At 48.9% G+C, this 27,063-nt stretch overlaps 12 protein-coding genes across 12 annotated transcripts; 6 read left to right on the top strand and 6 right to left on the bottom strand.

Moving 5' to 3' along the window:
* Window positions 1-13: 13 nt before the first annotated feature.
* On the top strand, window positions 14-1,942 carry DEU56DRAFT_765830 (PIN domain-containing protein). Its single transcript, XM_041351044.1, has 6 exons — window positions 14-235; window positions 301-383; window positions 451-605; window positions 670-823; window positions 880-1,003; window positions 1,065-1,942. Exons 1-6 carry the CDS (start codon window positions 178-180, stop codon window positions 1,718-1,720), a joined length of 1,230 nt encoding a protein of 409 aa, XP_041215137.1. The 5' UTR covers window positions 14-177; the 3' UTR covers window positions 1,721-1,942.
* Window positions 1,943-3,963, top strand: DEU56DRAFT_765834 (glycosyltransferase family 32 protein). The gene is made up of 2 exons (XM_041351045.1): window positions 1,943-2,290; window positions 2,344-3,963. Exons 1-2 carry the CDS (start codon window positions 2,004-2,006, stop codon window positions 3,656-3,658), a joined length of 1,602 nt encoding a protein of 533 aa, XP_041215138.1. The 5' UTR covers window positions 1,943-2,003; the 3' UTR covers window positions 3,659-3,963.
* Window positions 3,964-6,075, bottom strand: DEU56DRAFT_765836 (major facilitator superfamily domain-containing protein). Its single transcript, XM_041351046.1, has 9 exons — window positions 5,804-6,075; window positions 5,702-5,754; window positions 5,536-5,653; window positions 5,459-5,483; window positions 5,303-5,410; window positions 5,163-5,246; window positions 4,680-5,116; window positions 4,207-4,626; window positions 3,964-4,150 (listed from the first exon to the last, which is right to left on the bottom strand). Exons 1-9 carry the CDS (start codon window positions 5,853-5,855, stop codon window positions 4,038-4,040), a joined length of 1,410 nt encoding a protein of 469 aa, XP_041215139.1. The 5' UTR covers window positions 5,856-6,075; the 3' UTR covers window positions 3,964-4,037.
* DEU56DRAFT_846229 (tRNA pseudouridine synthase D) lies at window positions 6,076-9,262 on the bottom strand. The gene is made up of 9 exons (XM_041355134.1): window positions 8,908-9,262; window positions 8,257-8,854; window positions 8,028-8,205; window positions 7,612-7,978; window positions 7,484-7,563; window positions 7,159-7,433; window positions 6,887-7,109; window positions 6,608-6,830; window positions 6,076-6,558 (listed from the first exon to the last, which is right to left on the bottom strand). The coding sequence occupies exons 1-9, from the start codon at window positions 9,231-9,233 to the stop codon at window positions 6,180-6,182; spliced, it is 2,649 nt and encodes an 882-aa protein (XP_041215140.1). The 5' UTR covers window positions 9,234-9,262; the 3' UTR covers window positions 6,076-6,179.
* A 60-nt stretch (window positions 9,263-9,322) lies between these two features.
* On the top strand, window positions 9,323-10,581 carry DEU56DRAFT_765841 (humps family-domain-containing protein). The gene is made up of 3 exons (XM_041351047.1): window positions 9,323-9,536; window positions 9,590-9,701; window positions 9,754-10,581. The coding sequence occupies exons 1-3, from the start codon at window positions 9,351-9,353 to the stop codon at window positions 10,290-10,292; spliced, it is 837 nt and encodes a 278-aa protein (XP_041215141.1). The 5' UTR covers window positions 9,323-9,350; the 3' UTR covers window positions 10,293-10,581.
* Window positions 10,331-12,145, bottom strand: DEU56DRAFT_223203 (eRF1 domain 1-domain-containing protein). Its single transcript, XM_041345148.1, has 7 exons — window positions 11,931-12,145; window positions 11,783-11,877; window positions 11,000-11,732; window positions 10,891-10,946; window positions 10,721-10,837; window positions 10,559-10,665; window positions 10,331-10,511 (listed from the first exon to the last, which is right to left on the bottom strand). The coding sequence occupies exons 1-7, from the start codon at window positions 11,967-11,969 to the stop codon at window positions 10,369-10,371; spliced, it is 1,290 nt and encodes a 429-aa protein (XP_041215142.1). The 5' UTR covers window positions 11,970-12,145; the 3' UTR covers window positions 10,331-10,368.
* Window positions 12,008-13,467, top strand: DEU56DRAFT_765846 (thioredoxin-like protein). The gene is made up of 7 exons (XM_041351048.1): window positions 12,008-12,144; window positions 12,196-12,360; window positions 12,418-12,504; window positions 12,559-12,634; window positions 12,697-12,830; window positions 12,883-12,959; window positions 13,012-13,467. The coding sequence occupies exons 1-7, from the start codon at window positions 12,134-12,136 to the stop codon at window positions 13,137-13,139; spliced, it is 678 nt and encodes a 225-aa protein (XP_041215143.1). The 5' UTR covers window positions 12,008-12,133; the 3' UTR covers window positions 13,140-13,467.
* Window positions 13,193-15,335, bottom strand: DEU56DRAFT_906338 (DNA photolyase, FAD-binding/Cryptochrome; the record flags this gene model as incomplete). Its single annotated transcript, XM_041356811.1, has 9 exons — window positions 13,193-13,341; window positions 13,369-13,561; window positions 13,611-13,693; window positions 13,742-13,924; window positions 13,976-14,258; window positions 14,306-14,539; window positions 14,590-14,853; window positions 14,909-15,066; window positions 15,116-15,335. 9 exons carry the CDS (start codon window positions 15,333-15,335, stop codon window positions 13,193-13,195), a joined length of 1,767 nt encoding a protein of 588 aa, XP_041215144.1.
* A 614-nt stretch (window positions 15,336-15,949) lies between these two features.
* Window positions 15,950-18,379, top strand: DEU56DRAFT_876053 (Alpha/Beta hydrolase protein; the record flags this gene model as incomplete). Its single annotated transcript, XM_041356010.1, has 7 exons — window positions 15,950-16,178; window positions 16,235-16,629; window positions 16,684-16,875; window positions 17,065-17,123; window positions 17,544-17,622; window positions 17,676-18,060; window positions 18,117-18,379. Exons 1-7 carry the CDS (start codon window positions 16,049-16,051, stop codon window positions 18,377-18,379), a joined length of 1,503 nt encoding a protein of 500 aa, XP_041215145.1. The 5' UTR covers window positions 15,950-16,048.
* A 383-nt stretch (window positions 18,380-18,762) lies between these two features.
* On the bottom strand, window positions 18,763-20,452 carry DEU56DRAFT_876054 (uncharacterized protein; the record flags this gene model as incomplete). Its single annotated transcript, XM_041356011.1, has 2 exons — window positions 20,184-20,452; window positions 18,763-20,124 (listed from the first exon to the last, which is right to left on the bottom strand). Exons 1-2 carry the CDS (start codon window positions 20,415-20,417, stop codon window positions 18,763-18,765), a joined length of 1,596 nt encoding a protein of 531 aa, XP_041215146.1. The 5' UTR covers window positions 20,418-20,452.
* On the bottom strand, window positions 20,453-23,900 carry DEU56DRAFT_765870 (uncharacterized protein). Its single transcript, XM_041351049.1, has 18 exons — window positions 23,522-23,900; window positions 23,361-23,465; window positions 23,230-23,307; window positions 22,950-23,181; window positions 22,870-22,898; window positions 22,528-22,818; window positions 22,264-22,474; window positions 22,192-22,208; window positions 21,998-22,142; window positions 21,878-21,940; window positions 21,751-21,824; window positions 21,506-21,700; window positions 21,360-21,451; window positions 21,229-21,305; window positions 21,154-21,180; window positions 21,064-21,091; window positions 20,810-21,014; window positions 20,453-20,759 (listed from the first exon to the last, which is right to left on the bottom strand). Exons 1-18 carry the CDS (start codon window positions 23,837-23,839, stop codon window positions 20,748-20,750), a joined length of 2,199 nt encoding a protein of 732 aa, XP_041215147.1. The 5' UTR covers window positions 23,840-23,900; the 3' UTR covers window positions 20,453-20,747.
* Window positions 23,901-24,540: 640 nt separating this feature from the next.
* DEU56DRAFT_765877 (uncharacterized protein) lies at window positions 24,541-26,144 on the top strand. Its single transcript, XM_041351050.1, has 4 exons — window positions 24,541-24,682; window positions 24,751-25,060; window positions 25,122-25,149; window positions 25,202-26,144. The coding sequence occupies exons 1-4, from the start codon at window positions 24,605-24,607 to the stop codon at window positions 25,776-25,778; spliced, it is 993 nt and encodes a 330-aa protein (XP_041215148.1). The 5' UTR covers window positions 24,541-24,604; the 3' UTR covers window positions 25,779-26,144.
* The last annotated feature ends 919 nt before the right edge of the window (window positions 26,145-27,063 follow it).

Here is a 27,063-nt window from a genome sequence, read left to right on the forward strand (position 1 = left end):
ATAACTGTGAGGTGTCCGAACAACATGTAGTCGAAGTATGTAAATCCAGCTGCAAGCGCCGGCTAGTGGTACTTTGTAGTCTTTGTTCCACGCACTTTCCGCACTCTCCAAGCAAACTCGTTTCTTCATTCTCAGCTAAATGCAACGACTCAACCAACAACTAGTACGTTCTATCTGATGTCGTTTTCTAACCACTTTTCTTCACAAGGTCTTGGAAGTGGGGATTTCAAGCACAGTGAGGACCCTTTCACTCAGCGCTCATTACCCATTCAAAATGTCCCTAACTTCCCGAAATCGCAGCCCCATCTCCTCCAAGTACGCATCTGTGTGAAACGCTTGAGCGTATCGACGATTTCTCAAACAGGCCCGATGTCGAGATGCAGGTACGTTATTATGCCTGGCTGGCTCGTGCCAGCCCTACGGTACTGATTAATTGTACGCCACCCCTAGGCTCCTCTATCAGAGGAACTGACCATCGTCGTCCTTGATACGAACATACTACTAGACTATCTTGATGTAATACAAGCATTCGTCGCGGAGGTTGAAGAGCAGAGATTGCCTGTGTTGATGATTATACCGGGTGTCGTGATTTACGAGCTTGATGGGTGAGTATGGTGGCACATTGCGTGTATCTGCATCAAGAGCGCTCATCTGATGATGGTTTACTAGGCAGAAGAATCGCGAGAGCCTCTCTTGGTTTGCGCGCAGAGCATCGTCATGGTTGCTTAAAAAAGTGAAGGAACGTAGGTCGGTCAAAGGTCAGACCTTAGACGAGACGTGCAAAGCCTCGCGAAATTGGAAGAAGAGAGAGCCGGGTGCTGTAGTAAGTATTGCTATTCGTCCCCGTTCCATCTTTAACGATCATCATTTTGATGGTAGGAATTTGGTTCTGAACGTAGCAACGACAGTTTGATCATCGATTGCTGCAAATACTTCCTGCGACAACGGAGAACGTTTCTATGCAGCAAGGACAAGCTGTTGACCGTGGAAGCTGAAAGTGAAAGTAGGTATATGAATACTGTGATCTGTCGCACAAAGTTCTCATACGTAACCAACGCGGGAAGGTGTATCGACTATATCACCCGGTCGCGACACATTTTCCAGCCGTGATATTGCTCATGCTCTCTTTGGGTTTGAGGCTTCTCGCTTCAAATTCAGCGGGTATCATCCAACATACCGAAATTCATCAGTAAATTTGATACAAGCGACGCCCACGCCGGAGCCAGACGATGACGGAATGGATATCGACGACGACGCCTCTTCTGTACCTCAGCTCCTGCACCCAAGTCACTCACTAGATCACCTCCACCTGCAGGTGATCGAGTACTTCACTGGGCTGCTTCTGGAACTAGTTGTTCGGGTAGCGGGTCCTGACGTGCTGAGCTTTGGCTGCAACAACTCAGCATCGAAACATGCTCCTTCCTTTTCAAGAAAGATTTTTGCAACGTGGGGTGCTCTAGAATGTCTGGACTACCTAGGCACGAAGAAATGCCTGCCTAGAACCAGTCCACGGGTGGATACCTTCATGACAAGGCCGTACACAGGTGTGGGGGCACGGAGAGGCCAAGATTGGTCCCGACGGGACTGGGAGACGGCGTTGAAGGGGCTGAGGGAAATAGGCGATGACTGGCAAGAAGGATCTATTCGCGAGTCGGTTCCTGCCGCAGAACTTCACATCAGCCGTGTATTTGCGATGCCGATGCGGCCAACAGGGCTGTGACCGAGATCTCCCATGAAACACCCGCAGCAGGAGTAAGATGGAATGGATCATGAGGCACGCAGACCGCAGCCATGAGGCTATAGCGCCCCGCTCACGAGACAGACTAGTCCTGTATAGAATAAGTAAGATTGATTTATGGGGAAATGTTGACTTGACATGATGTTCTAATCACTATCCAAATTTGGCAAGGGCGAAATGAACTTTCTGTTCTCGGCCGCGTTCTTGTTTGAGTTTCTCCTCTTCGCTCTCCTCTTTCTTCTCCCTTCTTCCTCCTGTCTCCTTCATGGCCAAACGACGTACAATTTATATTCTCCTTATCCTCCTCTCTCTTGTTCTATTCGGCACCGTCGTCGTCTTATCTTCCATCTCCTACTACCTTTCCATCAATGCTGCAGCATATCTCTCAGACAGAGAGGTCCCAGTTTTAGGCAACACAACACGCTGGAATGCAACGGAACATGGAAAGACTGAGAAGATACCTCGTATCATACACCAGACTTGGAAGTCCGAAACTCTTCCTCCAGACTGGAAACGCCTCTCTGAGGCATGTCGAAACATGATGTCCGACTAGTCCGTATCCGTTTCATCTCCGCCAACTAAAATTCTTATCGATATTCCAATAGTGACTACATGCTCTGGACTGACGCCAGCTCCCGCGAGTTCATTGCAGAGTATTATCCCTGGTTTCTTGACACGTTCGACAACTACGAGTTCACGATTCAACGAGCAGATGCTATTCGTTATTTCGTTCTTTATCACTACGGGGGAATATATCTCGACCTTGACGTTGGATGTCTGCGGCCTCTGGATCCGCTATTGGTATTTCCCGTCATTTTGCCCAAGACCATACCTGTCGGCGTTTCCAATGACCTCATGTTTGCGGAAAAGAATCATCCTTTCCTCGCTCAAACCATCCACAACCTTGTTACCTTTGACCATTCTTGGATATTAAACTATCCCACCGTCATGTTCTCCACAGGACCCATGTTCCTCTCCTTTCAGTACAGCCTCTATACTGCGTCTCATCCCATCACGCCCAACGAGCCAGGAGACGTTCGAATCCTGCCCAAATCTCTCTACGGAAAGAACGCCAAACCAGAAGAAGCTCCCCATTCGTTCTTCGCCCATTATTACGGCAGCAGCTGGCATGCCGACGATGCTGCATTAATCAGCTTCTTGAGTACGTGGGGCAAAGGATTGATGTGGTTGGGTTTAGCCATATTAGTCTATGGCATCTACAAACTCGCGGTCCCTAGCAAGCAACGCAAGTACAGTCTCAGGAGAATTGGTGGATATGATGTCCTTTTGCCTAGATGGACTCAGCGTAATGGGCGTTGGCACATCGACATGCGGTGGTCATTCCTTCCAGCATCTGGTGCTTCTACGCAGCCATCATCTCCCACTAACTCCGCTCCTCAATCGCCGTTGGATGAACACCTTTCACTACTCCCCCTTCCCTTTGAGTTGAGACCGGACTCGCCCGCACCCTCTGACATTTCATCTTCTGTGGACATATTTCCGACTTCGAGTTATCGCGCGACATCATCCATTCTTGATGCTGTGCGTCGTGTACGAGACCGTGCCACGGGTTATTTGAATCTGTCCCGAGAGCCACCTGCGTTGCCACGAGCCCCATCTCGAGGCCGGCGGCAGCGGTCCCGGGGAGTCATGTTCTTCCTCCCAGCTATCTTTACGCAGTCTCAAAATATGAACATTCCCCCGCGCAGTCCCCCCCCACAACCATCTTCTGGACGGAATCTACCCCCTTCTTCCCAGTTACCCCCTGAGAAGCTTTGGCAAGGGGCAGAGAGTAGAGTTGGAGACGAATCTGCAGAGTTTCATCAGGGCTGCTCTCAATCTCCTCGACCACCATTGGAGAATCGTCTCCCGCATTCTTCTTCGAGTCCGCTGATTGATCTCGAACAACAAAACTCATAGCATTGCGTGCGAACATTTGACTTTTCCTGATGCTACTCACACTACTCTAGTAAAAACGCTATTAAACCCTGCTTCACCTACGGCCGTGGAACGCGTTTAGATACCAGATTCTGATTTTGAATGATCATTTCTACGTATATTTCTTCGATATGCTGCACGGGACATGACCTCATAATACGCCTCCTGTGGCGGTTTGCAATGTTCTCCTGTTCACAATCATCCACCAAATTCTATTCATATCTATCATAGTTAGTGTTCCTAGAAATGCATTTGGGGCGATACTGGATTCAGATGGCCTGTGATCCGTGTGCGAATATGGAATCCAATTTTGCCATTTACAACAAGTGCTAAGTAAGTACTTACTGATGCGGTCACATCATCATGATTTTGGTAAAACGGCGACGGATTTCATGGACGATGACAAAGTCAGCATGGCTAATGCGCTCGCAACATAAGTAACGGACGGCCCGAAGGTCCAATATGAAGCGCATGCTGACGAGCATCGATCAAATCAGCCTGACACCTTTCTGACGAAACATCAAGCTTACCAAGCAAGGGGCCTATTGCGCGACCCAGTTGACCCGATGACCGGAATTCACCTAGTGCCTTGCCCTTGGCCAACTCAGGGTGTTCGGCCGTGGGTTTGCCTGTATCCTTGTCGAAGCCCTCGTCGCACTGGAGGGAGGCGTATGAGGTAAGCGAGCTTACGACAGTCGCGGAAGTGAAGGCCAGACAAACTGCTGCGGCTTGCAGCAGTCCGACGGCGATTTTTGGTTGGTTGGACACAAAGTGAGGGAGTATGGCTAAGAACACAAGGCCCAGTGCACAGCTCGAGACCCCACGTTGTGCCATTTTGCCCTCTCCTACTTTGGAAATAGCACGACGGACGTATCCTCCCTGTAATAGAGCACTGATTATTCCGATGGAGCCCATTAATACTCCATTCTGTTTGTTACTCCAATCGAACACTGGTCATTGGAGTTGAGTATATGATGTCAGTGGTATTTTAATGATGACGCACGATCAAAGGTGAGGAAAGTCAGGGTGAATTCCACGCCTGAGAAGATTCCTAAGAAAAGGAAATGCAGCTTTCGCAAGACCCGCAAAAGTTCGGTTCTCTCTTGCACACTGCGCACTACGGAGGGAGTCTTCGACTTTTCGTTGACAACTTCTAGAGGATCGTCATTACTGTGCTTTCCAGGTCGGGTATTTCGAGTTTCGGGAAGAGCAACTATCAGGAACAAGGTTTCTGCGATAAGCAGTATGAGCGTCAATAATGCCGGAGCCGCGTATATGTTCAATTCCATTTGAAGAGCTCCGACAGATGGGGGCACTGGCCTTGATGCAAAATAGGCACCGATCGGAGGCCCAATGCAGAAACAGATAGCAAACGCAATACCAACATGGGCAAGGGCTTTAGAGCGGTTCGCAGGCGTTGAAACGTCAGAGAGGATGGCACTGTTGATAGTCAGTACCAGTACCTGAAAAATGACAGAGGACTGACGTAGCAATCTGCACGTTGCCTTCACTGAGACCCCCTATGACGCGAGAGAGCATATACGAAGCAAAAGTGGTAGACTTGATCCAACTGACGGGGAATCGGTTCAGGAACTCGATGATAAGAATGACTTCAGGACGACCCACATGAGCGCGGACAATATGTTTCCTATCATAGTGATCAGAAGGACATTCCTGCGCCCATACTTATCGGAGAGGGATCCTATATGCGGCGATACCAGGAACTGTAGAGTGCTGCAAATACTAAGTAGAATAAACTGGGAACGCGACTCGGAGACGTACGAGAAAGCAGAGCCCATCAGACCGCCTTGAAGAATTGATTAGGTCAACATGAACCTTGTCGTATGACTTGAACTAACCGAGGAAAACTACATCCCATCTCTGGGAGTTCTGTTGTGGCTTATAGAATATGCCTCGCACCGCCGAAACAAACCGCAGCGTTCTGGAAAGGAGGCCATTGGGGTCGGAGATTTCTCTCTACAGAATCACTGAAGGAAGTAGAGACATGCGGGATGATGTGCTTACCACTGTGTACCACTCGATTATGCGAGGGAACAATGGTAGAGGGATTGTAAATGCTTTGCCGAGGCATTAGACTCATCACGTCTCAGGGTCATGTTCACTCACCAAAAAGATCAAGAACGAGTGACAGAAAGACTACGCGTTCTATTTTCCCCATATTTTCCTTCAGAGATGTAAGCCTAGAGGATAAAATTCACGACCGGTGTTCCACGCAAGCACTGAATATGGTATAAGCCACGTCAGAGGTCTAAATGACGGGAGTTCAGCTAATGTCAAAGGCAACTCGCAAACCAGTTGCAAGTAGACCTAGTTGCAGTTCGATGGAATGTATGCCGAGGTTGTGTGGGCTATGGGTCAAGTTTCCAAGGCGGTTCATCGCATACTCACATTATTGGCAACGTGGGCCAAAACAAGTACTTTCCCCAAAGGGCAAAACTGGGCAGTACAACAATCCCCAGGGACCCTACACAAGTTTCTGCTGCTATGAATCTAACGTATTTGATGCTTCTATCTCGGCATCATCGTCATCCAATTCCCCAACTTGATTTGCTGCTACTACACCTCGGAACTGCTGGTCTTCAGAGGCTTGAGTAAGACCAGTCTGGAAATGCGAACTCGTCTCAGTCTTGGTGACTTCTCGTAATGCCATCGTGGCATACGCGGCCGTCCCAAGTGTCAAGTTAATCTGGAGCGCGCAAAATTTCCCATCATCAACGATAACTGGTGGGTCAAATCCAAGAAGCTTGTCCTCGTCTGCCTGTGCAAGCGGGACGTCCGGGTCAGTGTACCTGAGTGTAGACCACGAAAGATCTTTTGGAAGCTGGATGATTGCTCGGTAGGAGCCATTGAGAGTGTACTCCCTGGTGATGTTGTGTCAGTTTCAGTTATGATAGAACAGGTCTGGCGTACTTTTGCTTGCGGATGAAGTTATCGGGGTCGAGACCGTCCAAGCGCAGGAATTCCCGATAGCGCTCCCCGAGCGTACCGCCTGGGTAATCAACGTCTCTACCCGGGAGTGGCATAATTACATCGAATATCGAGTACTGGTGAGCATCCTCCTCAGTGAGTATTTTGATGCTTGGTGCAACATAAGCAGCTTTTGCAGCTTTCTTGCGCTCACGAGAGCTCATGCCTCAAAGCGCGAAAATTTCAATTAGAAGAAGATAAAGAATAGAAATACAAACTAACCTTTTCCCTCTGTGTTAGTTTGTTCCACATTACCCGCATCATCGTCCACTTCCATCTCATCGTCCTCTCCACTCCTTCCCTTGGCGGCCGGCTCGCTCTCGAAGACGAGATCACCAGGCACCGCTTTGTCGGGACCATGCATACGAATTCGTTCCGACACTATGGCATTCCACACGTAGGATTGGTATGCATGGACATACATGAGTCGCAAATTACGAGGAATCTGATTGGACTACATGAACAACAGTTCCTCGAACAGAATCTTGACATACCGTGGACAAGGCACCCATTGCGTTCCTGGTTTCTCCACCTTGCTTCTTGTAGCTCTCAAGGATACAGCGCTCCGCAACAACTCGTCTGGGCATTAGAGCCAGGGCTCGATCCAAATCACCATCCACTAACCACGCATCGCGGGCTGCGACAACTTCGGGGTGTTCCCCAGGCCTATTCTGGAGGATGAGCGAGACAGCTTTATGCCAGTCAGATTTCAGAATTGCCAATCCAATAGAGTGAGTTGGTACTGCAGCCGTCCCAAAACGCTGCATTCCTGGAGTTATACTTCAGACGAATTAACAATTAGTCGGATGTCGAACTCACCGTAGTAATTGATGAACCCTTTGTGCTTGATGGAGTTCATAGCACGGTCAAGAGTCTCTACATTTTCTACCTGAACGTTACTTCATAACCTTGTCAACCAATCTTCAGAGAAGTACCACGAAACATACCGAAGTGTGATAACGAATGCATTTCCTTTCAGCATGCCAAGCTCTAAACCGGCCTTGCGATAATTGAAATCCGCTATTCTGACCCCACGTTCGCCACGTTGGGATAGTATTTCTTGCACAGACCGCCTGTTGGATTGATTCGCAGATTTCCATACATCCTCCACAGTTTTGTTTCCTCGTCGCAACGACACGCGCTGGACAGTGACACCGCGTTTGTCTTTTGTCCCAGCGACAGACAAGTCTTTTATGTTTACATGGAGAGTACGTGATAAGTAGCCAAGAGCATCTTGGGTATCACGGTTGGTTTTCTGGAGAGTGAAGTGAATGTAAGGAGGATGATTCCCCCTGTCCGAGCGGTCGCCTCGATCTATAAAGAAAGAAATAAAAAACGATAAAAAACTTGTGGAGAAACATACCTCCACGACCACCCCGACCGCCGCCCCGACCACCACCGTGTCTTGACCACTTTATAGCTATGCGAGATCCATCGCCCCCAGCAGGAGTCGACATATCAGTTTCGCTGTCAAGTTTCCCACCAAATAACTCTCGAATAGCTTGATGCAAAGCCGTCCGATCAGTTTTGGAGGAAATTGGCTGCAAAGGGGTTAGGGCACACAGTGAGATAACTATGATATCTCATCTTACCTCGCTGAGGACTTTTCTGTGATCTTCTCTTTCTCCTCCCTGCCGGCCACCACGACCTCGTCCGCGACCACCGCGCCCACCACGACCACCGCGACCGCCTTGGTTCTTTCCTCTTTTCCCGGTCTCTTCACTCTGCGAAACATCCATTTCTTCTGATGGTTTCGACGCATCTGGGGTTTCAGCACCATCCTCAGTGGTTTTGGTTTGTCGACCTCCCCAACCACTGTCGGTCGCTCTCGGAGGCTCGCGGCCCTCAAGGAACATCTTTTTCAATTGGTCGATAGAAGCCTCGCTGAGATACGGAGTCAATTTTTCCGTAAATTGGTCGTTCCAGGGGATGTCCGCTGGAGCGGAATCATCTTTGTCCTTTGCTTCAGTGCCAGCAGACGGTTCATTCTGACCTTCCTCTGTAATGCTAAGCTCGGCGTTTGTGACGGGCTCCTGAGGTCGGGCCATTGAACCCTCAGCAACGGTGGTGCTGGAGCTCCCCTCGTTAGTACCTTTCGCCTTCTTCGAAGATGACTCTGGCGCGTCCAACGACTTTAGATGAATAACTTGGTGGTCTTGATTCACTTCAAAGACCAGGAAGTCCGTGAACCTATGTTAAGTTTATAATCAGTCGCTCCACTTTGAATCCCCTGGAACACTTACCGCTGTTTTATGATACCACTGATTGGAGGAACGTCCCGGCTAATATACTCGGAGATTCCGACGTCGGTTTGAAGGACCTGACGAAGTCCGTTCGAAGAGAACGTAGGAGCTATGCCCAGGAGGGCATGGCTAGGAGGAAGGACGCTTTCAGCTGGAACTGTTGAGGAGTCCTGTTTTAAGTCTGCTGCAGCATGAGCAGAACTGAGGAGCGGGGAGGTGTCTGCAACGATAGGCCCATCATCGCTCAGCTCGTCGACTTTGGTGCGTTTGGGAGAACGAGCGAATTCTTCATCATCTTCACGTTGCCGAACAGTTGAAGAGGACATTTAGTTGATCGAGAACAGTCAAAAAGCCTGAGAATAGATAAGATAGCAAAACCCATTTTTATCCTATCGTCATAGATTAAGTCTGATTAAGTGGACTCCGTCCTGCTAGTGACCATCATGTCGTCTCCTCATCTCCAGACATACAATGAACGAGCAAAGAAACACGCCAACAAAGCCGCAAAGGCGTTGCTCGAGATCATGGCGGAAAAGCAGTCAAATCTCTCCGTCAGTGTCGACGTGACTAAGACCAAAGACTTCTTCGACATCATCGAGGCAGTTGGTCCTCATGTTTGTCTTATAAAGGCATCTGTCGCTTCTTCCGAACTCTCACTTAATGCTTATGGCGCTACCAAAAGACCCATATTGATGTACTCGAAGATTTTGACGCAACCGTGATTGACCGACTCCGAGAGCTTAGCGAAAAGCACAAGTTCTTGATATTCGAGGATCGGAAATTCGCCGACATCGGTAAGGTGTTCAAGGTTTATGATGACAGCTTACTGAGTGTCATGAATATCAGGAAGCACCGTGGTATTGCAGTATTCGAAAGGGATCTATAAGATCGCAGACTGGGCTCACATCACCAATGCTCATGCTGTTCCGGGGCCATCGATTATCACTGGTCTCGCCTCGGTTGGTATTCCTAAAGATCGGGGCCTCATTCTACTGGCGGAAATGAGCTCCAAGGGTGCACTGACCACCGGGTCATATACCGAAGATGCGGTTCGCATGGCTCGAGCTCGCAGGGATTTTGTCATCGGCTTTATTGCTCAACATCGCATGGAGGGTATCGGTGCATCCGATACTGACAACATTGCGGGAGAAGATTTCTTGGTTCTCGCGCCAGGAGTAGGCTTAGATGTTACAGGCGATGCTATGGGTCAGCAATACCGCACTCCAGAGCAAGTCGTTTTTGAAAGTGGATGTGACGTTATTATCGTTGGAAGAGGCATTTATGGCAAGGGTGAAAATGTGGATACAAGGGAGGTTCTCAAGCAAGCTCAGAGATATCAAGCTGCTGGTTGGGAAGCATACAAAAAGCGCGTTCAAAGCACATAAGTAGCAGGGTATAAATAACCATACGACTTACCTAGAAATAACCCCACCATAAGTTGCTTAATAGCACTCCATATCTTTATCCGACACCACCACCACCCAGCGTCTCTGTCTCCTGCTGTCTCCTCTCCTCCTCTCTTTCTTCTCTTTCTTCTGCCTCTACGACCTCAACATCGAGAGGAAATGTGAGTATTGCAGCAATACCCGTCAGTTGATTCAACTCTGTAACCTCATAAGCATAATGTATGGGAGCACATTCAGAAGCATACGTTGACCGGATTCGTGCATGCTCGAGAACATGACAACTTCTGCACCCTTTTGTTGCACTCCTTCGACGAGTTCAACGTATATCTTCCGCAGCTTCGGGTCACTCGCACTGTCCGATTTGCGTAAGCTACAGTATTACAATATGCGACACATAATCATCTTACCGGAAAAGCTCGTCGGAGATGAGGAGTGTCCCTATGGCTCCACGATCTGCCGCTAAACGGACATGATCAGGACCATACCACGCGCGCATCTCGTCCACACCAAGCATCTTGAAGAACCTGTCGAAGGAAATTAACATTAACAGTACATTGGCCACCACGTGCACGCATACTTATCAAGAACCACCCCCTCGCGCGCAAATTTGGTTTCCTTGAGCTGTGCAACGATCTGCAAGGGAAATCAATGCATCTATGTGACAAAATTCATACCAACAAACCTACCTCTGGACTCTTGAGGACTTCGACAAGACTGTGGACGTGCGCGCTACTGACATGCACTTTCACGGTCTTTTCCCGTAAAGCCTTTGATAATGTTTTGTCTCCCCTCCTCCCTGCTTCTGTCATCATAGCATTGAAAACACCTTCTCGTACCCAGCCTGGGCTCGCGAGCACAATTGCTCGCAGACTAGGTGATGTATAAGGTATGTGTCGCACAAATGCGTCATAGAGTGTGGCGTAAAATCTCGCCATTGCCTTCTCGTACTGAGACGTTCCAGGCGCGGAAGCCTTGCGTGGTATTGGAACCGATATCCGATGGGTGACCAGAGTCATGTGTTGTGAAAGGAGACAAAATGCTGCTGTGCCTTCTCCGCATACGACTGCGCCCACCTCCGCGCCGCGTCCTGGCACACAAGATTCCTCGACGCGGGCAAGGGCCACACTATCCCATCCTTCAATCTTCTCGATGCGTACATCGCGATTACTCTCGATGTCAAGCGTGTGGTATGCGCCCATCTTCACATGTCGATTCTCAGCTGCGACGGGGCCAGATATGTGCAATGCTGCAGTTGTTGTGGGTGCTGCAGATGAAGAGCCTGCAGGAGATGTAGCTTGATCCGCTGATGACGAAGGTGCTCCTGATGAGGAGAATTCGACTCGGGATACCTGGATGGTGAGGTTCAACTTGACACGATGGGATTCCGTAGATCCAGTAGCAGATACATTCTGCACGCGACTATCAAGTATTTAGCATGTAAGAGAATCGCCGATCGATAGGTGTCGTACCGAATGGCTGGTGCTCGCACAAGGTCACCTTGTTGTATGATGTTGTAGAGATGCCACATATCTTCATCATCTTCGGGTCGGAGGTTGACATAGCCCTGTTCAAATCAATCAATTGATCACTCCCCAAGTAACACCATGAACGACTCACAGACCCGCTTTTGTCGACAAATTTGCCAACAAGCTTCATCGTGGAGGGTGATTGACATAAAGTCCTGGGTTGAACTGCACCCAAAAGGGGTCCCTAAACAAGTAATCACTCTCAGTCACTCTCTGATTCGCAGTTCACTGAGCTCGCTATCGTTTTCACAATTCTCCAGCTATTCACAGTTTGCAAGAGTCGTAGTAGAAAATATGAACAGCGTGTAAGTCAGAAATGAGCACACGGCAGCTTCCACGAGCTCACTTGTGACCAGAATACATTCAAAATTAGACTCTCTAGCATCGCGTCTCGTAGAATCCAATGATTCCCGAGAAGATGAAGAAGACGACGATGCTATCTTTGCGGAACTTGAAGCAGAGATAGAGAACGACGCTGATGCAGCAGTGCGGGATCGGGGCCTAGAGCAACTCAGGCTCGAGTGAGTCGTGTGTTCCATTGGTGTTCACTGTCCGACGATCGACGTAAACTTCTGCAGAATGCAAAGAGCCAAAGAGATGAGAGAGAACGCCCATGGGCGATACATGGAGATCACAAACGAGAAAGAGGCCATCCGGATAAGTGCGTGAGTCGCTCACTCTGTTCGTCTCGTTCTTTTGCTACATTGCCGTGCTCTCAGGAATGAACCGCACTGCGTGATCCATTTTTACCATAGTAATTTTAGGAGATGTGAGATCATGGACAAGCACCTCGCAGTGAGCAATGTTTCGTGTCTCGAAGAAATCAGATTGCTAACGAACCGTCGGACTCCTATCAGAAACTCGCGCCGAAATACTATGCCACGCGTTTTATTCGTGTCTTCGTGGAGAATATGCCATGGCTAGTTGAGAAGCTTGGCATTCAAGTCCTTCCATGCTTGATGTGCTTCGTCGATGGGATCTCAAAAGACCGGTATGTCTTACGGGTTCTTGTCAACGTCATTTAGTCATACATTCGTTCTTAGTCTCATTGGGTTTGAGGAACTCGGGAACAATGACGCGTTTGACACCGCGGTACTCGAGCTGAGGCTAGCGAACAGCGGTAGCGATCTTCTCTATGACCTCGTCACCTATGGCTGATTGTCCTTTGACAGGTGTCCTTCAAAAAGCACGAAATGCTTATGAGTCCGGTGTCACGTACAACGTCTCGTCATCTTCAAACACAAGGCAATTACGAAGAGGTGGACAAACAGATCAAGATGACGACGAGTTTGATTTATGATGGTTTGGTCCATCGCTTTGCGTTTTCCTACTGCTACGCGTAAATCGTGCCCGTCACTCTTCACCAGGTGTCTTATACCTCCTAATGGCCCTCACCCTCGCTTCAGCATGGTTGACAATGGGTCTCGGATAACCCAATTGATCAGCGATCTTGGCCGAAGGGTTGTGGATCTCTGCATTCGTAAACAAACGTCGATTAAATGCTGATAAACCAATCAGCATGTACTTACCAGGTCCATAGAGACTCTTCAGCTCTGGAACGAATGTCCTTATAAAATCACCCGTCGGATCTGCCTTGGAGGACTGTGCATAGGGATTGAAAAGCCGGAAGTAGGGCGCTGCGTCTACTCCAGTGGATGAACTCCATTGCCAACCTCCGTTGTTGCTCGCGAGATCACCATCGATGAGCTTTTCCATGAAATACTACGAGGGCTTGTCAGAGAAGCGCATGAAAATACAGAGGAGAGCTCACGCGCTCTCCTAGCCGCCAGTCCAACATAAGGTCCTTCGAAAGGAACATAGCAACAATCATACGCATCCGGTTATGAGTCCAGCCTGACAGTTTGATGAATCAATATTCCGAAGGATCGATATAAAACATACCCATGGTGTTGATTTGTCTCATCGTGGCATCGACGATAGGAACGCCAGTCTTCCCTTCTTTCCAAGCGTTCAGATGCTCCTCGTTAACCTCCCACTTGACACCAGCGAATCTCTCCTGAAAGGGTCGACCCATGGATACTCGCGGGTAGTATGCGAGGACATCGGTGTAGAAGTCTCGCCATGCTACTCCATCATACATCAATTATGCGTCCAGGGCATTTGAAAGAAACCCACCGAGTTCTTGCACCCAGCGGCCTACGCCTGACGACCGCCCAGCATCCACTTTTTGAATTCCAAGAAGCTTCATGGTTGCACGAACGCATTCCCTGACAGAAATAACCCCAGCAGACAGGTAGGGGCTCAAGCGCGACGTAGTATCCTTGTCCCCTCTGTCACGAGCCTCGTCATACAAGAGGATTCGGCTGCCTTGATTGGAGTTCTCTGCCCCATCAGCCAGAGGGTCGACTGCTCCAAGCTGCGTCGCGCGCGCTTTGGTGTACAGAAACCGAGAGAGAGTCTGGATAAATATTTAATTGGGATGCACTCTTCCAGTGTAATACTTACCTCTTTAGCAGAAGATGTTCCTGCTGGCCATATCTTAGCCATATTGGCGTTCTCTTCAGGATCAAGTTCGAAGCCATGCACCGAAACGGGTACATCGGCATCAAATAACGGTCCGAAGACGGGATTCTCCCTGGTTGTCGAGGGGTTAGGTTTTGGGGATGGGAAGTCATTCAAATAATGTAAGAGGTTCGAATTCAAAATGTTGATCCAGCGTCGCTGATACGGCGAGTAGACCTGAAAGGCACAGGCTGAGAAAGACAAAACAAGCGGTAGAAAGAACATACTGTGTATGCCCTCCCATCCTTCGTTTGGACGACGCCTGGCTCGATAATACACCTATCGTGCACATACGTGGGCGTGATCCCCGCGTTCTTGGCTAAAGAGCAGACTTCGAGGTCACGTCGAAGCTCATCAACCTCGTATTCGATGTTTGCGAAGAGTTGAGTGGCCTGGAGAGTCTGTAGGACCGAGATAACACGAGTTGGTACTGTCTTCCGCGGAGTATGCGTGATTGTGTAAAGGGGGATGTTTAACTTTGCAAGCTCGTCCTGCAAATGAATTAGCATCCCATGATCGAGTACGAGTTGCGTGGAGACAATTCACCTTCACGAGTGAAAGGTTACGAAGAACAAAATCGATTCTTGTTTTGCTCCTGTCGTGTGCAATATAATCCTGAGGGCTCAAGATATGCAAAACCACGAGCGGGATTCGATCTTCGACTGCCTGAGAAGACGCGAGGGCGAGGGCTTTATTATCGGAAACTGGAACAGGGAGTCAAAACGGACACGCATGTTGAAAGACAACACCTACTCCGCAGGTCTCCCATCCTCATCCAGTAAACTACTGATTGTCCTTTCGCGGGGTTCTGCGTAACATTGCGCAATGCATCCAGGAGTCGTAGGAACGGCGGGTCAGTCTGGACGGCAGCTGCAGCTTCTGCTGTTGCAATCTTTATGGGTGCGAAGGGAGAGTTAGTCCTGCCTTTCTTTGACATCGCCAGTGGGCTCGGGCTACGAGCTCTCTTCATCATGGTCGTAACGAAAGAAGGAGGATGGACTTCTAGTCCGAGTCCTTTGCTTCATAGGCGATCGGTAGTCCACATCGTAACTGTCGATCGCTGGTATGACATCATCTGAGTCCCGGATGTGAATCGGACAGCATTTGACCTTTAGAGACTTTGTTATACCCACATCATTCTACCCCTTTCAAAGACGAGAAAGCGGTTGAAGGGCACTTTACAACGGCGGCTGGGGCGTGTGGGACTGGGTGCTCGTTCTGAAAGTGAGAAGAACACGAAGGCTTGGCCTCCTGTTCGGGGCAAGAACAGCAAAGAGAAAGAGGTAGCCCCAGGACCGACTGGTGGATTTCGTATCATATCTGAAATATAGAATGGCGGAATTGCGGCGGAACACACAATTTGGCTTTTAGTGCTGCAGCTCAAACCAAGTGCCGAGTGAGCATATAGTATTGATAATGTGAAGTCCTTCGAGGCGCTGATTTGAATCATCAATATGCAAGCTCGATGCAAGCACTGAGTACAGCTGAGTGCAAGCAGTACGAGCTCAAGAGAACATCGGCAATTACCTCAGCAGCAGTGGCGCAGTGCTCAATGAAAACTCCGCTACTACTAGCCTACCACTGGCAGTGAGGGGCGGCCGCCCCCTGCGGTAGGAATCATTGCTCTTATTATATATGTAGAGCTAACTTCAAGTCCTTGGTCAATCTGATCATCCAACCCTCACTATGACCGTCGCTGTCCCGTCTGCAAGTCAGTGGGGATCCCCTACTGCAAGCAGGAGAGCACTCCTCATACATGGCTCAAATTCGTCTTCGCACACGTTCCACCGTGTTGCATCGGCACTGGCAGCCAAAGGCAGGTCTTCTTCGCTCAAGCCTTTTGACAGCGCTAATCTGTCGAGAACATTATAGGATACTTTGTCATTGCTCCAAACCTTACTGGACATGTTCTTAGGCAGCCTAGGGTTGACTTTCAAGTCCAGGCATCGGCAAATGACCTCGTGCCCTATCTTCAAGCTGCTGAGTATGATATCGTCATTGGCCACTCAATGGGTGGGCTCGTAGTATTATCGCTTCTCAAGTTCCTGTCAAAAACTAGGCCTACTTCGGTGGTTCTCGTCGACTCACTTGTGGAGTTGACTGCAGAGCAGATAGCGCATCGGAGAGACATGTCTTCCAGTGATGCCACAACTAACCCCACCGCAGAAGATTATATGGCATTGAATCCTCTATGGACGAGAGAGGATGCCATTTGGAGAGTGTTGGGGACCCGTATTGGTAGGGTTAATCATGATTATCACATGAACGTCAGTGTTTGCTAGTAGCGCTCCAGAATCAACGGTGCTGATGGTTTTATACAGGGCAATGTGCCATGGTCATTTTCGCATATGTTCGCCCACAAGCCTGCTGCTGCCGCATTGACGTTTCTGATCGCGGATCCGCGACTTGGTGATGCTTCGAAGTTGGAGACTGTTGCAAAATTCAAAGACGTTAGAGCTGTGATCGTTCCGAATGCCTCACACTGGATACAGTATGAATTCCCGGAAGTGATTGTTGAAGAGGCGCTAAGGAACATCAAAGAGCAAGATGACGGGCAGTCAAGTCTTCCATGATCCCAATACCATGTGTATACCTTGATGTAGGAATGCACAAACCGGAATGGACAACAGCTTTAATCAACGAAAACCCCTGCATCTTCATCCGAAGAAGCGCCTGCGCTTTAAGGATTCCTGTCCTAAGAGCTCTTGCCAGCCACACACAGCTTCATGTATTACATCTCAATTTCTTGGGGATCGCCTCAGTACACCGCCGAACGTCCGAAAGGACATATAGGCATCGACCTCTGAGAGAAGCTAACAAAAAATTCTCACCATCTCAATGACGGATAGTCAGACTGGTTACGAGTCTAACGACTCCGAGCATAATGCATGATGATCAAGAGAACATCGCGGCGATTACCTCAACAGCAGCAGCGCATTTAGCCCAATGAAAACTCCGCTAGAGGCTTGGTTAGTTTTCTCGCTTGTTAGGATGAAAACGGTCAGTGTGGTATCATTGCTCCTAAGTATTACTGTCGAGATACGCACCTAGTAGGTTCGACCCTATTTGGGTGTGACCAAATGAACATTAGGTTCGAAGGTTATCCCGACGGTATAAATGTAGAGCTAACTTCAAGTCCTTGATCATCCAACCTCACCATGACCACTGTCCCGTCTGCAAGTCAGTGGGGATCCCCTTCTGCCAGCAGGAGAGCACTTCTCATACATGGCTTAAACTCGTCTTCGCACACGTTCCACCGTGTTGCATCGGCGCTGGCAGCCAAAGGCAGGTCTTCGCTCAAGCCTTTTGACAGCGCTTACCTTTTCACAACATCATAGGATATTTGGTCATTGCTCCAAACCTTCCTGGGCATGCTCTCAGGGAGCCTGCAGTTGATTTCCAAGTCCAGACATTGGCAAATGACCTCTTACCCTACCTTCAGGCTGCTGAGTATGATATCGTCATTGGCCACTCAATGGGTGGGCTCGTAGTATTATCGCTTCTCAAGTACCTGCCAAAAACTAGGCCCACTTCTGTGGTTCTTGTCGACTCATCTGTGGAGTTGACCGCAGAGCAGATAGCGCATCGGAGAGACATGTCTTCCAATGATGCCAAAACTAACCCCACCGCAGAAGATTATATGGCATTGAATCCTCTATGGACGAGAGAGGATGCCATTTGGAGAGTGTTGGGGATCCGTATTGGTAGGGTAACCAACCCTGATGATCACAGAAACGTTAGTGTTTGCTAGTAGCGCTCCAGAATCATAACGGTGTTGATGGTTTTCCACAGGGCAACGTACCATGGTCATTTTCGCATTTGTTCGCCGACAAGCCTGCTGCTGCCGCATTGACGTTTTTGATCGCGGATCCGCGATTTGGTGATACTTCAAAGCTGGAGATTGCTGCAAAATTCAAAGACGTTAGAGCAGTGATCGTTCCGAATGCCTCGCACTGGATACAGTATGAATTCCCGGAAGTGATTGTTGAAGAGGCGCTAAGGAACATCAAAGAGTAAGATGATGGGCGGTAAATACCTACATGATCCCAATACCATGTGTATACCTTTGTAGGAAAGTACAAACCGGAATGGACAACAGCTTTAATCAACAAAAATCCCTGCATGCTCATCCGAAAGGACGGGCATCGACTTCTGAAAGAAGCTAACAAAGCAGAGTTGGCAGCGTGTGCGACTAGGTGCTAGCGCTCATTCTGAAAGTGAGATTAACACGAAGGCTTGGCCTCCTGTTCGGTGCAAGACCTAAACGCCATCTCGTCAACGCTATTCGAGTTTCAGACCGGCTGCAGTGTCTGCAATGTTATAGTGTATATTTTTGCAGATAGTGAGATTCCAAGTTACAAAGCGATTGACAATTTAGCATACGGTATATTCAGGGTACGTCAGACCAGCAACGAGTACTCCAGTGGGACTATCTTCTCTGTCATTTTTGCACCTGTAGTAAGCACCTCGAGGAACTCATTCACCGTAGTCCATTTATCCGCAAAATTTTGAAATAACGGCGGCAGGTTGACTGTGTCGTAGAAAAGACAGAGAACATTGGTCAAATTGGGTAGTAAGGTATGCAGTTGAAAGGCCACAGCGAAGGGATCCGCGATTGGAGAGACCCCCACGTCAATGCTGGAGATATTTTTGTTGATAACGATTTTAGAGAACAGCTCAAAGTCGCTATCGGAGTTAATCGAACTGGCGTGAAAAGGCATCTGAATGGTGTGCAAGCGCCGGCAATGTTGTATGAGGTGGACGAGTCCTATGAAGGTGAGAGATGGTGGGACCAGCCAAAGAATCCCACCTCCAAAATAAAATTCCTCGAGCTGAGGCCAAGATTGCGCCATTATCTTGAGTGAGTCGTCGTCAATAGCCGAAATACAGAAACAAGATAGGTCTAATATTGTTAAGCGACCGAACGACAGCAACGGGGCAAACACGTCAAAGTCCAGGGCAGAAAGGGGATCGGTGAGTCCTTCAATGGTAAAGCCTTCGAATTGGGAGTCAAATTCGACCGTAAGTTGCTCGAGATCAGGCAAGAAGCACTCTGAGAGGGAGACAATGAGGTCTGGGATATCCAGAGGGTCATAAGGTAGCTCTGCACCAGTTTTCTCGACGCACAACAACACTGATCGACAAGGGATAGAATGGACGTTTCTGAGAAGCCGAGTCAGAACAGAAGAAGTTGGTGCAGCAATAGACACGTCATTGAGTTGACAGGTAAATGTCGGAGTGAGATTGGGTTGTATGTCGTCCAAGCCGCATGTCCTAAAGTGCAAAGACTTCAATGACGATAGAGAAGCCACGTGAAAAAGCGCCTGTGCGTTGAGGATTCCTGTCCTAAGATCGACGAGTTCCCGCCAGCCACACACAGTTTCACGTATTACGTCTGAAGTTCCTTGGGAATTACCCCAGTACAGACAGCTGAATGTTCGAATGGATGGGCAGCGACCTCTGAGAGAAGCTAACAAACCAGATTTGGCAAAAGAGGGTTTCCAATCGTCCAGTGAAAGCGATGAGATAGTTGGCCGAAGCAAGGTGCGCAACAACGGAATGAAACAATCTCGGCTGTCCCCCCAATCCAAACGACGAAGGTTCGGTAACAGCAGTGTGGGTGGCGGCCCAAACATTAGCGTTTGTACGACCCGATCGTCCATGACGTCTAGATCCGTAGATTCGATGGTCAAATGGCGGATACGTTGTGCATATTGACCAGATATATTACACTCTCTTATAACGGGAGTTCTCTTGAGTGTCTGTTTGAAAATTAAGCATTCCATACCATGTGGGTCCGCGTTTGCAACATCTATCTTACAAAGTTTCCTTGCATGCTATTGATTCCGACGCCTTCAGGCAAGCACGAGATGAGTGGCTTGAACCCATACACGTGTTTCCAAAGGATATCGAGCGCAGGCTCCTTAAATGTCCTGCAGGTTCTTGCGAGAGCAGCAAGTGTGGTACGAGAGATCGGTGTCAAGTCTTCATGATCATAGATAGTTGCGAATATACAGAGTAGGGTTTCTGCTGGTAGGAGACAGATGTGTGGCATGGCAAGAGGAATTACACGAAGTATTGTTTGGACCAACTTGATAAAAGCTGATTCAAACTCAGGTAATGCTTAGTCACTTACATTCTTTGTCTGACCTGAATTCACGACAAAGGTTCGTGCTGAGTACACATTTGAGCTAAATGTTATCACGCGTGTAGCGATTATTTGAGTGCTCAACAGTTCGCCTGATCATTGGGCGTGGCCATTGTCTTGTGTCAAGCCTTTGTCATGATGTCACTCTCCCAAAAACAACTCGAACACCGTAGATTCCTGACGCTTGGTGAAATCACAACAGCTACGTCTCGAATCGTTGTGCAATAAATCGACAGTTCACAAAGCAAGCTTTGGGCCAAATCAGCACATCAACGAAGTGCGTTATTTGCGGCGCTCACCAAAGCCAAATGACCACCAACGACCGGGCGGGCCCTAAATCCATCCACAGTGCCATCAAGCGTCTCATACCAGTCTCCCAATGGCTGATTACTTTCACCGTCGGCAGCATACTTGTAGACAGAGTCGATGAACATGTCTCGCGTCGTCGTGTTCGTCATAATGGCAGCAGTCCATAACTCCCAGTCGGACTTAGTGTAGGTGTGGCTATGAGCCTGTTGGTTATAGGTTTCACCCAAGTCAAGAAGAAGCTTACCGAGTGTCCAAAGGGACGCCGTAAGCGTCTTGAAAGGATGATTTTCTGTGTAAGCCACTATTCCATGTTGACTGCATGTGATTCACTCACTGACGACAGTGCTATACCACGCGGTTTCTACGAAACTGTTCAGAATTGTCCAGCGCGAGTGAAAGCATGACTTACGCATGTCGTAGACAGACTCTGGGAAAACATTGGTGCGAAGTAACTTATCTGCAAACAGGTTGTAAGACAAGCCCCACCTTTGCACTATCAGTGATGCCCCGCACAACGCAGATTTCATACGCGAGACCTACGAGCTTTCATTTCCGTAATTCAAGGTGAGATGCAGCCCATCGCTCGAGGTAGCATAATCAAGTATTTGCGGAACATAGCTCTGTACGATTGACTGGACATTTAAAGAGTAAGTTCGTGTCAAACCAGGGCTTCAACAATAACGTACGCTGTAGTTCCGTTGATTGGCAGTGTCGCCCAACATGCCCGAAATTACAGACATAGCCTGGATGCCTATCACACCCTTGATGGCTAGGTTGGTTTGGTTGGGAAGAGCCCCCGCAAAATCGTCTGTGCTGATCTGATTTGCGGGAATGAGGGCTTCTGCGACGAGGTATCCGGTCCATTGGTTGAGAAGTTCCGTCTGTGAAAAGTGGTGAATATATGGGGGACGAGGTCATGGCGAGCACTGACATATTGTGCGATCAAGGAAGTGTCATGAGACTTTTGAGTGTAACTCAAAGCCATAATGAGCATGTTTCCGCACTCTGAACGCACAGGCGCTGAGAAATCGAGTTATATGTACAGAGAGGGAAATCACCTTCGAGAGGCATTGCTTCATCGTTACCAGCATTGTGGCCAGTAGCATTGGGGTAAGATGAACCTAATCAACAATCAGAGGAATTATGGAAACACAATGCTGTTTCTGTGAGAGACAAACCAAGATCATGGGCAGCCCAAGCGTTGGGATATTGTCCGGTAGCCTGGTACTCTAGGAGGCCGAGCAGGAGGTATTTTCCGAGTATGGGATTGGTGTACAAGAGAATAGGCCACGCAGGCATGATGACATCCACGGTATTCACATTCTGGGGTAGCGAAGGTAAGCAACGTACAGCTCCAAAGCATATCACCTACACCATCGCTAGAGATCTCTGAAGTTATCATGTCAGAAAACTGATTTGAGGATTAAACGCAGCCATAGATTACCCTTCAAGAACATCAGGATATCATCTGTGTTCCAACTTCCATCACTGTTCTTCGACAATGTGAGCTCCAAGGCTCCGAAGGCCTGACGAACCGACAGCGCTACGACAGCAGCATAATTACTTGAAATGGTCGAGGCGTCGCTCTGGACTTGCTGGTCGAACGCTTGCGCACGTCGCAAAGCAGTAGAATAGTCCCCAACAAAATCAGAAATCTGGAGCATAACTTCCAAAACTGGTGATAGATCGCAGAAGACTATGGACGTACCAAGTCCGCGACGCTTGAATAAGCACTCCAGAAGTAAACACTTCGGGGTTGGTAGACGTCATTCGCGATGATGTACTGAATTGCCGGATCTCTCACATGACCCACAGTGTAGATCACAGGGACAGTGGCAGTGGTCGACACCGTGCCAAGGTCGTGAGCGAAAGCAAATACTGGCCAATCATCGCTGACAGCACGGAAGTTGCTGTCCTCACTATTGGAAAGAACGCCGTCGTTGATGAATTGAGCTCGAACAATGGCGTCTTGGCCAGTTTGGTATGTCACAGAGGACGACTGACGAAGAAATCAGCGTGATAAGATAAATTGAGTGACAAGGGTGCACACATTCGGTGTAGAATAATAGGCTGCTCCCTCTAAATCAAGATCTGAATCAGTAAGGCAACTAAGCTGTGCTCGTCACTCACGTTGGATATGGTCACTATACTCGGTATACAACTCCTGGTTCTCAAGCATGACTTGATGAGTCAAGATGTTCCCGGTAGTAGTGGTCCAGTTGACCGTCAGAGAGTCATCTCCAGATACCCATTCTGCGCTTATGTCGGTATATACACTGACGGTATGCGACTCGCCATCATTAGACACTGCGGACAGTGCAAGATACGAGAAGGGGATGGATTGCTTGAGGAGATCTGTGGGCTAAAAATAACTTGCTGCAATGTAAACGGAAAAAAAAAGTGTATGTACCTCGACAGGGCTTAGGAAGTTCACATTTAGGTCCACAGGCCCGGCAGTCATCACAAAAATACTCTGCGTTGAAGTGAACTGCATTGTGGTGTCTAAGTTTGCTTGTATGCATATGATCGAACCACAATCACCTCTAGGCTCTTTTGGACGGCAAGCCGAGCGCCTGCGACAACAGGATCACCCAAGAAGGTATACGTGGTACCATCAACTCTGATATAGCCAGCCCATCCAAGAGTCTGCACAGCAATGTCTTATTCGATGTCCAAATGTGTATATAACGAACAAAACCCACCGATCCAGTCCAAAACTGGGGCCAGGCTTCGTTCAGCGCTGTGCCAGCACCTTGGGGCAGCCATGCAGACAGGTAAGGCGTCCGGACTGCGAGCGGGATAGAAGCGGGATTGAAAGGAGTCGCATTCCAAGAAGCAGCGGCGGCAGTCAGCGCTAACGTAGCCAGCGAGAAAAACTTTGTTAGACCCATAATAGGCACTGGGTATGAGGATAAGACGGTGGAGATCGTCATCAGGGACTCCGCATGATCGGACTCCACCATTTTATATCCAGCGCGACCCTGATTTGAATGTAAGCGGTGGTTGCTTCGAAGCGTCATGGCCTCCTAAAAACAGACCATCCAATAATCCCAGCTGCTGCGTGTAGCATGCGGCACCGACGGGTCATGCATAGGTTCTGGTCGCATCAATGGCTTCTTATGTCAAACTCCACACTTCAGAGCGGTCATGAGTCTAACTCACGTCATTTTTTCTAAAGTCTTCTACAGGTCCTTGTGAAATTAATTGTACTCATAGCATGGTACTCCAGTCGCCAGTGAGGTCGCAATACTGCCCTCGCGCGGGCCTCCTCGGCGTTCATACCTGCAATTAATGCTGCAGAGAACAATAAGTAGACCTTCCGGAGCGTACCGCAAACCGAAGCCGTGGCGACCATGCGTTTCATTTCTGAGTATTTCTCACCACTGATCTACCGAATGAGAAACACACAGAAAGAAACGCAGAAAGATATCTTCTCCACAGATAAACTGATCAGAGTTACGCCGACCTAGTCAGAAGTACAGCGTATAATGAACACAGAAAATGTCCACCTGTGCCCTCGTAGCATACCTCGTGCAATCGATAATCAACGCAACAGCTTCAAATCAGCGCAAAATGCCACCGCATACTTGGCCTAATCGTGGTGATGATGATCGTGAGATGCAAACATGCGACGTAACCGAGTTCGAAGTTTTACAGCCACCGCCGTTAACGTCACATGACCTCAAACCCAAAGAGGCGCGCAAACGGTCTTGCACACGGCACCCTTCTCATAACGAACCTCTCCGCAGGCTGGCTAGCTTGTCCGTGCACCCAAGCACTTTTAAATGGACCTCCCTACACCAAGGGAACTAGACCTTGAGACCGAACTCAGAAAACGAGATGCTCAGGTCGCTGAACTAACGGTGAGGCGCTCCTTTTTCCAGGCGCCGATGTCGCGCGCTGTCGTATTGATAGACCCGGTCTTGTCTAGGATGAGGTTACACGTCTTCGCCAGCACCTTGCTGCTCAGAATGGTGCATCGACTACAGATCCGGTTACATTACCTCCTGCGCTAGTCTCTGTGTTGTTACCGCACATCAATAAGGCAGCTTCTAGTGAAGGAACAGGAGTGGCTTCTTCGTCGAGTACGGTTAACACCGCACTGACGCAGAGGGTGCGCATACTGCAGGAAGAGAATGACGAGCTGTATGAGATGCTCAAATCCGGGGAGACTGGAAAGCTTAAGGAGGAGGTTCGAGGACTCAGACGAGTCGTGGAGAGATTAGAGGGAGCTTTGCGAGGTATGTGTATATTGACTTCTTTTTATTTTAATTGACCCTCACATGCGACACGTTTCATTAGAATCTCATCAAGTAATCGCTTCATTGTCGTGAGTGACCTCATAAGCTATGTGTCTCCTCCCTCACGCATAGACATTATAGGTCGGAACTAGACAAGTCCTACGAAAGCTTCCAAACTTCTCTCCGTCAAATGAATGCTAACCACCATTCATACGCGCCTGCCCCTCGCGACTCATATCACCCCGCATCTACGAGTAATGGGGTAATCAAACTTCCCCCAACCGGGCCCAGAGCTCACAAGAAGCCGCGTCTCTCGGAGCCCAAAGTATCACCCGCACGCTCCAACATCTCTCTGCCACCAACAAAACCCCAGATTGTCAACGCGCGGCAGAGTATTCCTAGAGAACACGAGCCTCCTCGCTCGCCTCGCCTCTCCCCCACAGAGCCCCGCGCAAAACCAAGCAATGTAAAGATGGAGGTTGATGAAGATTCGCGGACACGTCCACGCTCCCCTAGTGATAATAGGGACCGCGAGTCCCACCGCCGCGATAAAGATCGCACACGCGAACACGACGGAGAGCGCGAGAGAGACAGGGACCGGGACCGTTTCCCGCGGCGCAACGGTGGGAGCGGCGGAGGGGGGCGGAGGGCTCGAGGGTTTGCAGGTCACGCGTATGCATTTGGAGATCGGACGTTGGCGGAAAGAATGGGACTTTAAACCAAACATTGACTTTCGCTCCTTTGGGTATCATGACCGCTGCATCTTTGGACCTTCAAAGACATGTTTTTGTCTTGGTTCATAATAGTGTATTTGGTGCGGTTCCCAATCAAATCGAAAAAAATGTATCGATAGCTGACTTGACTTTTTGTTTTTTTCCCCTTTATCGCTACAGCTGTATCCTTACCATCTTCCAATCCTTTGTTGTTGCATTACTATGCACGAATGATCATGATTGGTATTATTTATACTTCGCTTGTTCATGCTATGTTGTATTTTGCAGTGCACAAGCCTAAGTCGCCGCTAGGCGCCGCCTACACACCGAGCAAAGTCTTAGTTGCTCGACGTTATTCTGGATCCAACCACAAAATAAATATCTTTTTTTGTTTGAATCGAGCCCAGAAGTGATATTGATCATGTGCTCATCGATCCAGATGACCTTGCAAGTGACATGTAATTTGCACCGCACGCTTGTATCGGCCATCATACGTCTCATTTCCCCACAATCAGCGCTCGCTGTCCATATCCGTGCCCGACGCGGTCGCCGTACATCACGGCGCACTAGTACGCACAGCAACTTGAAGCCCGTATGCTCCAACTGTCGTGCTTCCTCGGCTTCTTATGTCAAATTTGAAAGATAGTTTCCTCGCACATTCTTGAAATTAGCGCATTATTGTGAATGACGGCTTCACCCGACCATGACCTATCGCTTGCCGTATGACATGATTCCCGACCTTTGTTATGTCAAGAAAATTTGCTCTTGCCTCGTTGCACGTCCCGAAAGTTGCTTTATTATCAATGACGGTTATAAGCGCCTAGGCGGCCTAAGGGACCAACGTCATCCAGGGGGGAAATCATGAGACACCGGAGTGGCGCCCTCCTTGGAAACGTCATGATTGCGGGTATTCTTGACCTTCTGCTTTCTCTGGAAGAGTCTTCGGACGTCATCAAGTCACCAAAACAACGTCATGACATTAGGTTCCTCCCGACTCCCGAGTAGCTAGGCACGCTAAGATAGCGTCCGCGTGGCGCCGTAAGAGGTAAGCTTGGAAGATTCATTTCGACCTAAAACCTTTAACGGTCTATGGAGAGCAGACTTGCTTGCGCGTGTCTGACTGCTTTTCGTGGTCTGAGCTAGTTGGTCTTGAGGTTGTGTCGATCGTCGGTCGCTTGGCCGAATATCGTATATACATAAAGTTACTCTCGATCTTAGAAAGTTTGAACTACGAATGCAAGTACGTCTTTCCGGCCCGGCGGAAGAACAAAATTCAGGCTAGGGGGTTCG

This window comes from Suillus clintonianus, assembly GCF_016758775.1.
Source record: "Suillus clintonianus strain FC179 chromosome Unknown DEU56scaffold_2, whole genome shotgun sequence".
Classification (NCBI taxonomy): Eukaryota; Fungi; Basidiomycota; class Agaricomycetes; order Boletales; family Suillaceae; genus Suillus; species Suillus clintonianus.

Bases quoted from the DNA above. Each gene is read 5' to 3' on its own strand.
- DEU56DRAFT_846229 (XM_041355134.1), bottom strand. From the start codon at position 9,233: ATGTCCTCTTCAACTGTTCGGCAACGTGAAGATGATGAAGAATTCGCT. The intron at 7,434-7,483 runs GTGAGTTCGACA...GTATAACTCCAG, and splicing joins AGGGTTCATCAATTACTACG to GAATGCAGCGTTTTGGGACG. The intron at 6,831-6,886 runs GTTAGTTTGTAT...TCGCGCTTTGAG, and splicing joins AACTAACACAGAGGGAAAAG to GCATGAGCTCTCGTGAGCGC.
- DEU56DRAFT_765836 (XM_041351046.1), bottom strand. From the start codon at position 5,855: ATGGGGAAAATAGAACGCGTAGTCTTTCTGTCACTCGTTCTTGATCTT. The intron at 5,247-5,302 runs GTGGGTCGTCCT...ATTCCCCGTCAG, and splicing joins AACATATTGTCCGCGCTCAT to TTGGATCAAGTCTACCACTT. The intron at 5,117-5,162 runs GTCAGTCCTCTG...GACTATCAACAG, and splicing joins GGCAACGTGCAGATTGCTAC to TGCCATCCTCTCTGACGTTT.
- DEU56DRAFT_765834 (XM_041351045.1), top strand. From the start codon at position 2,004: ATGGCCAAACGACGTACAATTTATATTCTCCTTATCCTCCTCTCTCTT. The intron at 2,291-2,343 runs GTCCGTATCCGT...ATATTCCAATAG, and splicing joins CGAAACATGATGTCCGACTA to TGACTACATGCTCTGGACTG.
- DEU56DRAFT_765846 (XM_041351048.1), top strand. The intron at 12,505-12,558 runs GTGAGTCGCTCA...CCGTGCTCTCAG, and splicing joins GAGGCCATCCGGATAAGTGC to GAATGAACCGCACTGCGTGA. The intron at 12,635-12,696 runs GTGAGCAATGTT...GACTCCTATCAG, and splicing joins TCATGGACAAGCACCTCGCA to AAACTCGCGCCGAAATACTA.
- DEU56DRAFT_765877 (XM_041351050.1), top strand. From the start codon at position 24,605: ATGGACCTCCCTACACCAAGGGAACTAGACCTTGAGACCGAACTCAGA. The intron at 24,683-24,750 runs GTGAGGCGCTCC...GGTCTTGTCTAG, and splicing joins CTCAGGTCGCTGAACTAACG to GATGAGGTTACACGTCTTCG. The intron at 25,150-25,201 runs GTGAGTGACCTC...TAGACATTATAG, and splicing joins CAAGTAATCGCTTCATTGTC to GTCGGAACTAGACAAGTCCT.
- DEU56DRAFT_765841 (XM_041351047.1), top strand. From the start codon at position 9,351: ATGTCGTCTCCTCATCTCCAGACATACAATGAACGAGCAAAGAAACAC. The intron at 9,537-9,589 runs GCATCTGTCGCT...CGCTACCAAAAG, and splicing joins CTCATGTTTGTCTTATAAAG to ACCCATATTGATGTACTCGA. The intron at 9,702-9,753 runs GTAAGGTGTTCA...CATGAATATCAG, and splicing joins TCGGAAATTCGCCGACATCG to GAAGCACCGTGGTATTGCAG.
- DEU56DRAFT_765830 (XM_041351044.1), top strand. From the start codon at position 178: ATGTCGTTTTCTAACCACTTTTCTTCACAAGGTCTTGGAAGTGGGGAT. The intron at 236-300 runs GTGAGGACCCTT...CCGAAATCGCAG, and splicing joins AAGTGGGGATTTCAAGCACA to CCCCATCTCCTCCAAGTACG. The intron at 824-879 runs GTAAGTATTGCT...TTTTGATGGTAG, and splicing joins AGAGAGAGCCGGGTGCTGTA to GAATTTGGTTCTGAACGTAG.
- DEU56DRAFT_765870 (XM_041351049.1), bottom strand. From the start codon at position 23,839: ATGACGCTTCGAAGCAACCACCGCTTACATTCAAATCAGGGTCGCGCT. The intron at 21,701-21,750 runs GTCAGTGCTCGC...CACTTTTCACAG, and splicing joins CTTCCTTGATCGCACAATAT to ACGGAACTTCTCAACCAATG. The intron at 21,452-21,505 runs GTACGTTATTGT...TTAAATGTCCAG, and splicing joins CCAATCAACGGAACTACAGC to TCAATCGTACAGAGCTATGT.
- DEU56DRAFT_223203 (XM_041345148.1), bottom strand. From the start codon at position 11,969: ATGAAGCTTGTTGGCAAATTTGTCGACAAAAGCGGGTCT. The intron at 10,947-10,999 runs GTAGGTTTGTTG...TTTCCCTTGCAG, and splicing joins AAGTCCTCAAGAGTCCAGAG to ATCGTTGCACAGCTCAAGGA. The intron at 10,666-10,720 runs GTAAGATGATTA...CAAATCGGACAG, and splicing joins ATCTCCGACGAGCTTTTCCG to TGCGAGTGACCCGAAGCTGC.